This window comes from Octopus sinensis, unplaced genomic scaffold (assembly GCF_006345805.1).
Source record: "Octopus sinensis unplaced genomic scaffold, ASM634580v1 Contig15871, whole genome shotgun sequence".
Classification (NCBI taxonomy): domain Eukaryota; kingdom Metazoa; phylum Mollusca; class Cephalopoda; order Octopoda; family Octopodidae; genus Octopus; species Octopus sinensis.
This window is the reverse complement of record NW_021833967.1, coordinates 40,023-52,631: the sequence shown is the minus strand read 5'-3', so window position 1 is coordinate 52,631 and position 12,609 is coordinate 40,023. Positions and strand designations below refer to the sequence as shown.

General features: G+C 39.1%; 1 protein-coding gene across 1 annotated transcript; it reads left to right on the top strand.

Annotated features, from left to right (window-relative positions):
* Nucleotides 1-9,245: 9,245 nt before the first annotated feature.
* On the top strand, nucleotides 9,246-9,959 carry LOC115230605. The gene has a single exon (XM_029800745.1). The coding sequence runs from the start codon at nucleotides 9,246-9,248 to the stop codon at nucleotides 9,957-9,959; it is 714 nt and encodes a 237-aa protein (XP_029656605.1).
* Nucleotides 9,960-12,609: the final 2,650 nt, after the last annotated feature.

Here is a 12,609-nt window from a genome sequence, read left to right as displayed (position 1 = left end):
AGATACTGACTCAAAAAATATTCAGCCTATCGATCGACTCGAACATAAAACTCTGGCTTTCGAATTTCCTCAGCGGAAGGAGAGGGCGTGTATGCCTGAATGGAATCAAATCAATCTCAAGATTACTTCCAAATGGAGTCCCCCAAGGTTCCCCCCTCTCTCCTGCTCTATTCAATTTATATATATCCGACATTCCTAACCCTGAAATGGAAGGCTCATTCATTCTCGCCTTCGCTGACGACCTACTCATTGGATCACGTGATCAAGACCTCTCGAAAGCTTCCAAAAGACCACAAGATCTCTTATTACAAATTCGAACTTGGCTATATCAAAACAAGATGAACATCTCCTCCGAAAAATCGTCCACTACCTTATTTATGTCGGACAAGAGACTCGGAAGCCGTACTATTGATCTTTTTCTGGACAACGAAAAGATTCCATTCACGAAGAACCCTAAAATCTGGGGGTCACTTTTGACACCCACATGTGTTTTACTGCCCATTTGGAGAAGGCCATCGGATCCAGTCAGAGAAAAATTGGACTAATCAAATCGATATTTGGCGGACTAAAGACACCGTTCCCGGCTCTCGGCACTCTCTACAAACAATTCATCGAACCGACAATTGGCTATGCCTGCGCCGCATGGTAATCTCTCATGGTCTAACCGCCTTAAAATTGAGACTACACTGTGCCGAGCCGCGGCTAGCATAACGAAAATTTCCAACTTAAACAACATTATCCCAAGTCCGCTTGACCACCTTATTAAGAAAGATGGAAAGGGCTTCTTAGCCATCCAACATCACCATCTGCCAAAAGACTAAGACCTTAACAACCAGAACCACATCACCCCGATTCAATTCCTCACAAAAACTGCTCCCTGCCAGTCCCGCACTTGCGTTGAGTCCAGAGTCTAACATCGGGAAAAGTTGAGAAAGATCTTGAGGATTCTTGGAATCACCTAATTAATTAGCCTAATTAACTGTTGGTGATTCTTCGAGATTTCTCCTCTTAGAGACATATTTCTTAGTTTTCTGACTCCTAAAGGTGGAAAATCTGTGAGCGGTTTGGTTTACCGCCAAAACACCAACTTTGTCAACAAAAAGGCAATATTACCTAAAAATTCTTTTACCGAATTTTTTCCTATTGAAACTAAGTGACAGCCTAGTTTCCAGCGATGAGAAACTTATCTGGTAAAGATTTATCTGGTTTCGTAATATTTATTTGTTTATGAACATTGTTACATCAAACCTATCTACATAACATAGATGAATGCTATTTCCAGCATATTCTTTCAACTTCCATTAAATACTTACAGACCCTCTTATACAAATCGCTTCTTTAGTAAAACCCTATCGACAATACCTTCAAAACTATCCTCCGAGGAAAATACATTCCCCCACTCCACATGTTTGGTATTACCATTCTTCCTAAACACCTCTTTTTAAAAGTTTATTAAAGATGAAATAACATTTCAAAATAAATTCAGATCAATTAATCAGTCTCTTCGACTACATCCAGCAAAACGGGAGGAATATTGATCTCAAACTCCTCGCCAGTACTTCTGAGAACGGTATATGTGCCCCTAAAATTCTCATACATCAATCACCATATATGTCCAGAAGGAGAATGCAGGGAGACGTGGCTACAATACTGAAAAATAGGTTCCACAATCGAAAACTGAGGCTGCTGCAAATAATGCACTATGAGTATACATTTCCGGCTATTCCATCCCCTCTGATATCCTCAATTATGCCAGACTGACTAAAAATTCGCCAATGTCTCCCCTTAATCGTAAATTCGTCATCTCCGTGATTCTCGATCCTCACACAATAACGCCACTAAACCAATAGAAAATTTCCCTTCATAACCCAATAAGACATTTTCCCGCCGAAACTCTAGAAATTAAACTTTAGAGTAACTTTTTTTCCGATGTAAAAAGGAAGGACGGTCACAGAAATATCGTTGGTAGTTTCTCTATAAACTGTACGGAGGTTTAGCCAGGAATGTTGTGTTTTCATCATTTTAACAACATGGTCATGACAAGAGAAGGAATGTTCCGGAAGATCATTCCGACCTCTTTCTCGAGGTGAGTATAGAAAGAAGTGGTCAAACAACTCGTTCTTCAACGGGTACCGATCCTGGGAGGAATATGGAAGAATATACTCGTGGGGAACATAGTCCAAGCCTAATTCAAAATTAAAAATGTATAAAAACCAGGAATACAAAATAGCTTGTCATTTTCATCGTCGGGGTCAATGAAAGTGACGGCCTCGCTTCGAATTCTCTGTCGATTAACCTTTTATTCTTACCATGTGATCAAGGTCTCTGGAATCGACTAGAACCTGATAGTATCTGATTTCCTGTGCCACCATTGTTTGTAATTCTCCTCCTACAGTGAAGGAGGACTCAAATGAGCTTAAAATCATAAATTTAAAGTTTTTTACTTGTTTGTTCTAATTAAGTTTCTATCAAATAATTGCACCGTGTTTTCTGCGAGAATTATTCCTCGGTAACCAAATAACTTGTGTAGGAAAAGCTATATTTAGTAATATTTTTTACTTGCGCTGAGTTGTAGGATATTTCTTTAGTCTTTTGGAGTTCTCCCACAGATATTAGACTCGGGCTGCTTGCAAAATGGAAGCATAGCTTTAACTGGGTTATTCGCGACCACAATAAGGTTTTAAAAAGCATTTTTGTTAATCTATTAAATTTTAAATAAAAAATCCTGTGTTATTTTTAAAATTAATGACTAAGTTATTAAATGAATATAACCACAAACAAGAAATATAATTAAAAACGAGATTTTTTTTGTGGAAGGGATTTTTTGACCTTTCGCGGCTGTAAACTAAATCATCAAATACGCCGATAAAACTATTTATTGTCCCACGTTTCACTCCAACTGAACATGCACGATTTCATATCATCGAACAGGCTTTTTCCGATCCTATTATTCAGCCCATATTTTTCTTTATGCGAGTTCCAATTCCAAGAGTCATTGAATGTTTCGGTAGACTTAACTTCATTAGTCATTTGGGGAAATTTTGGCGAGGGAGGCTGTGGATGTTCAATACTAACACAACATCGGTCCTAACAGTTTTTGGTTCGGTAGGTTTTTTGTTTTCTGTTTCTTCCGTGGAGTCATCATGGGGTATCGGTAGGTCTGCTGAGATAATGAAAATAATAAAGTACCATTCCATAGATTATATGACATTGTGATTAAGTGTAATGCCAAAATAGTAAAATGTAATGTTTATATAATAAAAAATCGTAAAAACGTTGATTACGCAATCCTTACGTTTGTAAAAAACATTTAAGCATTACATATGCTAATTCTGTTCTATAAAAAGTGAGCCAAGTTACGTGGGTCTGTGACCAGACTAAACAACTTAGGTCCAGATAATGTTAATGCAGAGCTCATAAAATATGTACCTGAAGAGCTTCAAAAACTCATTACTTACATTTTGAAAAAAAACTTTTGAAGAACACTCCAGAATTAACATCGGAATCGGAAAGTTAATCCCCTTACATAAAGCGGGGAAGGAAAAAGGAAAGGTAAACAGCTTAAGACAAATCATACTACTCAACTCACTGCGTAAAATTTTATCACTAATTGTTCTGGAGAGAATAAAAGCTTATTACGTGGATTTAGCGGACCTAGCCAAAGTGGGTTTGTCTCTAGAAGATCAACTTCCGGTGCTTTTTGGAGCCACAAATGGATGTGTGCTTTGTGCCAAAAAATATAGAGAAGTACCACATAATGGGAATCGACCTATCTAAAGCATTTAACACAATCAGTAGAGTTAAGATGATACAAATATTAACGCCACTACTCGAGGAAGATTGCATCAGAATAATTCGTTATCTACAGTGGGCGCAAAAAAAATCCGGTTTTCTAATTTCTCTATTTTTTTATATTGTGCGATATAATATTTTTTTTAATCTTAAATTTTAGTGAAAAGTAACTCTTATTTTTTTATTTTGATTATTTTCATTATTTTTTTCAAGAGATATTTCCAATTTAAATTTACAATGCGCAAAAAAAACCCGGTTTTTTAAAAAAATGTCAAATTAATATTTAATATGCCGTCCTTTAGCCATAAAAACATCGTACACCCTTCTCGGCATGCTGTTTATGAGTTTCTGTATTAGATCTTTCGGCATATTTTCCCAAATTTCGATAATTTTATCTTTCAGCTCATGCATATTTTTTGGAGGATTTTCGTACAATTTACTTTTAATATATGCCCAAAGATGTTCTATTGTATTTAAATCTGGCGATTGCGGTGCCCAATCCAATAGTTTGACGCTTCTTTCGGCAAAGAAATCTTTCGTGATCTTTGATGTGTGTGGAGGAGCCATGTCTTGTTGGAATATGAATTCATTCAAGCACATTTTCGCAGCGGACTCCCACAGATTATTTGATAATATGTTCACATAAGTTGCTGAGTTCATAGTTCCATTTATAAATACTAGATTGCCTACTCCATAATACCCGAAACATCCCCACACCATTATTTTTCCCCCTCCAAATTTAACAGTTGGAGATAAGTGCGATTTTTCTAGACGTGTGTTGTTTTTCCTATAACAAAATTCCTTTTTTTGTGATTAAAAATTTCGAAACAGCATTCATCACTAAAAATAGTTGATTTCCATGACGTCATATTCAGTGCGATAAATTTTTTTGACAAGGAATATCGTTTTTCGATATTAATTTTAGACAGATACGGTTTTTTTTGACACACACGTGAATATATTTCCTTTTGTTTCAGATAATTCCCAATTGTTCGTTTTGAGACGATTTTTCCTGTCAAAGAATGAAGATCCTTTGACAGGCAACGGAAGATTTTTTCGGATTGTCAGAAACAAGCGTCAATAAAGTATTTATATCATCATTATTTAATGTCCTAGGTCTTCCAGAACTGGACAGTCTCTGTGTTGTTCCATATTTTTTGTATTTACGTATGTAATCTCCCACTGTTGATCTGGGAATTTCTACTTCTTCTGAAATTTGTTTATATGTCCAATTAAGGAAATAAAGTTGAATAATTTGTCCTTTCACAATTTCTGAAATACACGACATCCAACAACAACAAAAATGACAACAATTTCAAATTTTTGAGAATAAAAGACTCAATAATTAAAAAAACCGAGTTTTTTTTGCGCATTTTAAAATTAAATTCAAGATATCTCTATGAAAAATAAAAAAATACTTAAAATTAAAAACATACTCGATTTACATTTCAAAATGATACTAAATTAAAAAAAAATAATATAAAATTTATATTGAAAAATTCGAAAAATAAGAAAACCGGATTTTTTTTGCGCCCACTGTACTCTCCTCCACTTAACTATTTATTCAGCTCGGAAATCAGAAATCCAGAGTATTCGAAAAAACAAGGGCACGCCCAAGGAGACGCTCTATCCCCGGTCTTATTCATCGTATATCTGAAGGCGACCCTACGAAATGCCAGAAATAATATCCCCAGACATATTACAGAAGTCATCTTTGCAGATGACATAGATTTCACGGCAACAGACCACTAATTAGAAGATATTGTGGACAAATTGGCCAACACATTTAAAAAATTATTCCTAAAAATTAACACTGAGAAAACAGAATACATCATAGTGAGGCGATGTGAACAACGAAATTAGGAAAAATGGAGGCATACAAAAAAACTTAACACTCTCTTAGAAGACATGATACGAAGAAAATCATTAACAACTTTCACGCTTAAAAGATTAAACAACGTATGGTTGAGAGGTAAACAAATTTCTGCGTCTTTAAAAATCAAACTATACAATATGTTCGTAAAACCAATTTCTCCTCTTGGGTACTCATAGTGCACGAAATGGAAAATCTGAATTCCTTTCATAGAATGCAGCTGAAATACATTCTAAGAATCTTTTGGCCAAAACGCATATCAAACAAACATCTCTACTCAACTCAATCATACAAAGAGCCCTCGCTTCAGCTGGCGTCCCGTCAATCCTCGAACCTGTTGGACTGGATAGAGAGGATGGCAAACGCCCAGACGGCATGTCCACCTTCCCATACGAGCAGGGGAAATCCCTTATTTGGGATTCTACTTGTTCGGACACGTTCTCGCTGGGAAATCTCGCTCTGTCTGCCGCAAATCCTGGGCACGCTTCAAGGCAGGCCGAGGACCGAAAGATTCTCAAGTACGGCCACCTCTCTAACTCGCTGCTCTTTACTCCAATTGCCGTGGAGTTCTTCGGGATCTTCGGCCCCAAGACATTCCGCTTCCTTCGCTCGCTCGGTCGATGGATTTCAAGGACAAGCCACGATCCAAGAGAGTATTCTTGGCTCCTGAAACGTCTGTCGATTGCTGTGATACGAGGGAATGCTTCGCCATTCGCGAGGCTGGCCGGGTGTCTCGTGAGGCTATTAATTAGCTTAGCTATTTTTTTACTTTTATAAATTAACAAGTCCGTATAAAAAATAATATATCCGTTGGACGAAAAAATAAGAAATAATAGATTGAGCTTTTCGGTCACATCCTGAGAATGGACAGGAAAACTCCCGCAAATCTCGCAATGAAACACCACTACGCTCCTCATTCGGGAACGACCTTACGAGGAAGACCAGAGAATTACTTTAGAAACCCTCCTACATCAAGACCTAACTTTGATTGGAAAAGGGTTGAAATCAGCAGACAATCTTGAGCACCTGAGGGAACTATCGAGGAACAGATTTCAACAGCAGCGACAACATTTTATCCGGCCCGTGCACTATTTAGAGATATTCAATTAATAACTTAATAATTAACTCAAATAAAAACTTTAATTAAAAAATTAAACTATTTTGCAAAATTTAAGCTGACCCTCAGGCCCTCGACAATTCCCTTAGCCACCCAATTGCTTACTTATCTTAATAATAAACTTATCTATTTGACAAAAAAACTCATCAAATTCTTGTTTGTTGCTAATATGAAAAGAAACTCTTTTGGTTGAGGTGGTGACGGCCCTCTGTATAGAAAAATGTCTGAAAAACACTCATTATACAACCGAGAACTCAGGCTAATGACGTTCAACGTACGTGGGATATCGAAAGACTGGACAAGGAAAGTACTTTGTGACGATGAGAAATACAAAATAGCTATCGACTGCCTACAAGAAACGAAAATCGTAAATGGACGCGATGAGACATGGAACAATTACCGACTGATTCTCTTCCCAGCCGAATTCAAGCACCACGGCATGGGATTTGCCCTGCACGTGGATTACTCCAAAAAATACATCGCTATTGGCAAGTCAACGACCGAATATGTGTTCTACAAGTCAAACTGAATGAACTATGCCCGTCCAAGAGCCTATTAACTGTCATAAACGTCTACGCACCACACTGTGGACGAGTAGCCAAGAACCCTGGTGAGCTCGAGGAATTCTACTCAGAACTATCAAGCACATACTCTAACAATGCCTCTTCGTCCCTTGTCTTTGTTGCGGGAGATTTGAATGCAAAGGCTGGAAAGCGAAAGGGGCCCGAAGAATCCTCTATCGGAAGACACGGGCGCGGAAGGAGAAATGCAGCTGGAGCCTCTCTGGTGAATTTCTGTGAGGCAAATAGCCTCTTCCTGTGCAACACGGCCTTACGCACTCAGCACGCCACAAGACGACCTGGCACGGACAAAGGAAAAACTCGGTCGGGGAGACCGTAAACATATATAACCAAATCGACTACATTATTTGCCGCAAGTCCGATAAACACCTGCTAACCGATGCACGTTCCTACAAGTGGACAACAACAGACAGCGACCACAGGATGGTCACCGAAAAACTCTGCGTAAAGAAGCATCTGACTGGGGAAAAATACACTGAAAACGCGAAGAAGGGGAGACAAAGGCCAAATATACACTTCCAGACAGAGAAATTGTGGCTGGAGCTCACTTGTAAAGACAATTATCACAAGCAAATTGAGATTCTTATGGAGAAAACCACTCCAGAACTATCATTACGAACCCGGTGGGACCAAACAAAGCGGGCAATTTCCAAGGCGGCCAGTATATGCCTTGGAGTCCGAAATCATTGTGCCCTAAAACTGGATCACCACCCGAACGTGCCAGATATGGCAAAGCATCGCAGAGAGGTACGGCTAAAAGCCCCAAACACGTCAGACGAGATTAAGAAAAAGGAGCTTAACATCCAACAAAGGGAACTAAAGTGCAAAATCCAAAAGATGAACCGAAAATACTCACGAGAAATCATTACATCCCTACTAAAAGATGTGGAATGCCTAAAAGACAATTCAAGAATGTATGCGGCCCTACGACTACTGCGGACTACTAAGAAAGGACAAAACATCTTCCACATTAAAGACAAAGATGGAAAATTCGTGGGTAATCCGAAAGAAAAAGCAGAGCTGATCGCACGACACTTCGAAACCTTGCTGAATAAAGAAAACACGGACTTTCCTTGTTTCCAGGGAGATGCAAAAGCGTTAAAATCCCAATCACAGCGGAAGAGGTGGAACTAGCAATAAATAAACTGAGGAACAACAAGAGTGCTGGGCCGGACAACATAAGCCCCGAGCTCCTAAAATATGGGCCAAAAAAACTCAGCGACACAATTGCAAAAACCCTAAATGAAATTTTCGAAACTAATACCGATCTGGGACTTGGAAATGGATTACTAATACCCACACAAAAACCGAACAAACCAAAAGGACCAGTAGAAAATCTCCGCCCGATAATACTCCTGAATTCGATACGCAAGTGCTGGCAAATGTCGCACTAAGGCGGATAAGGGTGTGGCGGATCAATACCTATCACCGAGTCAAAGTGGGTTCCGAGATGGGAGGTCTACGGCAGACATTCTATGGAGCCACAGATTGCGCTGCGCAACGCACCAAAGATTCAAGAGCACAACGACCGTGCTGGAATAGATCTCTCCAGAGCCTTCGACTCAATAAACAGACAGAAACTGATGAATGTGCTTGAGCAAATACTGGATGAATCATCGGTTAGGATAATCAGACTACTACTTGCGAACACAAGACTATCTGTGAGGACAGAAGGAGCAACTTCCCGTAGTTTCAAAACAACGACTGGGACACCCCAGGGTGACTCCCTCTCCCCCTACTATTCACCATCTATCTTGAATCTGCACTCCGCGACCTCCGTAAATGCTATACGGGAGACATAGAAGAGGCATCTTATGCCAATGATGTGGATTTCGTATCACGGGACGTGACCGCACTCCAACATCTACTAGAAAATGCACCTATGGAACTTGGGAAATGGGTCCTCAGCGTAAATGTGAACAAAACTGAGATTACGGAAATCAAAAGAGAAGATGATACTACCCATAAAAGATGGAGACACACTAATAAGCTTGGATCCCTACTGGGAGACGCTGAAGATGTACTAAGGAGGAAAACACTGGCGAATTCGGCAATGGCGAAACTGAAAAAAGGATGGCTAAGAGCCAAAGGACTTGGAGTTGGCATCAGATGCAGGCTCTACAACGCGTTTGTGAAACCGATCTTGCTGTACAACGCTGGGACATGGGGATGTTCCTTCAACGATCTACGGAAACTGGACTCATTCCATAGAAGGCAACTAAGAAGCTTACTCGGAATGGAGTGGCCACGTCGAATATCAACCAATGGTATCTACAACAAGTGTATGTGCTCCTGCATCAGCGAGGATGTGGTAGATGCCCGGTGGAGGCTATTCGGGCATGTACTAAGAATGAACCCGGACGCACCCGCTAACAAAGCGATGGAAGACTACTTCGACAGATGCGACATACCCTTCCGCGGACGACCTAGATCGACACTTCCAACTGCCTTAAACAAAGACCTAACTCGAGTGAGGAAAAACCTAAAGACGGGGGGACGATCTGGACGAATTGAGATCACTCGCACACGACAGAGGAAAATGGAAAAACTAACCTTAAATATCGTTACATTGAGTGTTGCACATGCGGGGCTATAAACATTATGGCTTTCGTGAAAGTGCTATAATAATAATAATGAAAAGAAAGGTTGCTCATCCTCGAAATATTTGTAGAACTCAGCGAGTTTGAGTTTGGTCCGTTCTACATGAACCAAACTCGCTGAGTTTTACATGCAAAGAAAGGTTGACCGCGAATGTCGTGTATTCAATAAATTATGGAAAATGAAATATTTTTTTACGAAAGATGAATTAAAGCAGAAAGCTTATTGTTTAATATGCCACGAACATATTTCTGTTATGAAGGAGTATAACATTTGACGTCATTATGAAACAAATCATGCTCCGATATATTCCAAGTACACTGGAAAGCTACGTGAGGATAAATTTGAATCACTGAAGCGCACTTTACAAATTCAACAAGGCCCTATAAAAAATTTTTTTTACATAAATTTTCTGAACTTGACAAAATTGACAGCGATATAATTTTGTTCAAAAATTCATTTTCTTTTAATGTTGAGAATGTTCAACATGAATTACAATTAGAAATCAAAAGAACAGCTCAAAGATTGTCACAGAAGGACCAAACTCACTGAGTTCTACAAATATCTCGAGGATGATGAGTTTCCGAGACTAAAGAATTTTGCGATGAAGATGATTTCTATATTTGGCACAACATAACAAAGTGAGCAAACGTTTTCGAGGATGAAATATGTTAAGTCTCCCCATGGTGCAAGATTGACTGACGGACACTTAAAATCAATTCTCATGATAGGATGCAGTAATTTAAAACCAAATATGATGAAGTTATCAAAAATCACAGTTCCATAGCTCTCATTAAAATTTTTGTTTAAATTAGTTTTTATTGTAAAAAACACAATTATGAATTTCTAGTAAAATTATAATCCTATGCACGTGCCAATTTGATGGCAATTCGTCTCGTATTTTCGAGCTTAGCGATAATGCCATTCCTCTCAGCAGTAGGGTACCATCCCTCGAACCCGTATGTAAGCAATGAACATATAAAAATGTTCCCGGACAAAGGTGGAAGTGAATTATGCTTCTGAGAATTTGAGTGCATTTCTTTCTCCTTGAATCGGAAGTGTTCTTGAGAGCCTTGTCTTCTCGAATTTGGAATTAAACATAAAAAAAGAGGGAAACAACGCAGAAGAGGCATACTTTGTCTCATTAACTTTCTCTCTCTTTTTTGGTTTTTCCTTTTAAACTCAATCGAAAAGAAATTTTCGGAAGACCTCCAGACGATTTAAATTAAAACGATTTGAATCGTCGGAATTTTATATTTTCGTGCTGCACCTGGAGTGTTATTGCGTGGTTTTTCTTAATGTGAGATGAATGAAAAAATGCAATTGTGAGCAATTGTGAGCAATTGCTTTTCTGTGAGCAATTGTGGGGGATATGTCTTCACTGCATCCTCAGACAGTTCTCTCCGTTGTGGAGTCGAACACATGATATTCACATTCCAAGGAAGACGAACAAGATGAATTGGGGAAAATAGATTATGAGGACGACGACCGAGTTGTGCCTGGAATGTACCTGGAGATGTTGAAATCGCGGGGAAAATGACGTGTTCTACGTTGGATGAGAGCGAGAAGTTGAATGACGCAATTGAGCGATATCGTGTTGAGGTTGGGAGACGAGGATTGGAGGATTACCGTCTGAGTGAGTGGATGATGTCAATATGGCGTTGAAACAGCGGAGGAGTATTTGATGACGGTCCTCTCTCACAGTGAGGCCGTCAGAGTTAGATCGGTGCCTCGTTCTACTCCCTTATTCTTACGCTATTGAGTTGATGACTGTTTTGTTGGGGAGTATCAAGGAGAGGTCACTCAGAGTCGAATTTGAGTGTTCCTGTATATTCTTTTTGTTGCGGGTGCATCATTTGAGGATGACTGTCGATGTCTCTGCACAGAGTCTTGTTTACAGTCTGATTCAAAATGTCCAATCTGTTTTGGAGGAGAGAAAGGTTATTTTTTGTGAGAAATTGTAGAATTTGTTTGGATTTGTTAATGCAGGACTTGCGTATCTGAAAGGTCAGCTGTGTAGAAATAGCGAGCCAGTTCTTCTCCCAGAGAAAAATGTGAAGAATTGGGGGAAGCGTAAATCCGTCAGAAGATTTGTTACTTATTTGAACTCATACGAGTGATATTTTATAATTTACTAGTAGCTCCTGCGGAGGCCCTGCTCGCTACGCTCGCAGTTTCCTTAAATAAGTATAAATTTATGTAGATATATAAATGCGACCTGCTTTGATATAACCTTATTTTCTAAGGCCTGTGGATAAACGATGTTTGCAGTCCGTCCATCCTTGGCAAATATAAATAAATTTTCTCTTCTACCTACCCTTGAGCACCCCACATACAGCTGGCCATGTGAAAAGCACTCGTTCTCTAAAAATAAGCCTACTACCTTTAAAGACTGTCCCTGGGCCTTGTTTATTGTCATAGCAAAACTTATCTTCAGCGGAAATTGTAGTCTCTTAATCTAAAAGGTAATTCTTCCGAAATCAGAGGTATTCGTGGATATAAACATCCTCACCTCTGTAATTACCTGTTAATATTGTCGCTTCTATTACGTTAGCCATCAAATTCTTGATAACCAACCTTGTACCATTGCATAATTTAGGTGGCGCAAGATTGCGGAGTAACACAACCGGTACACCTATTTTTAATTT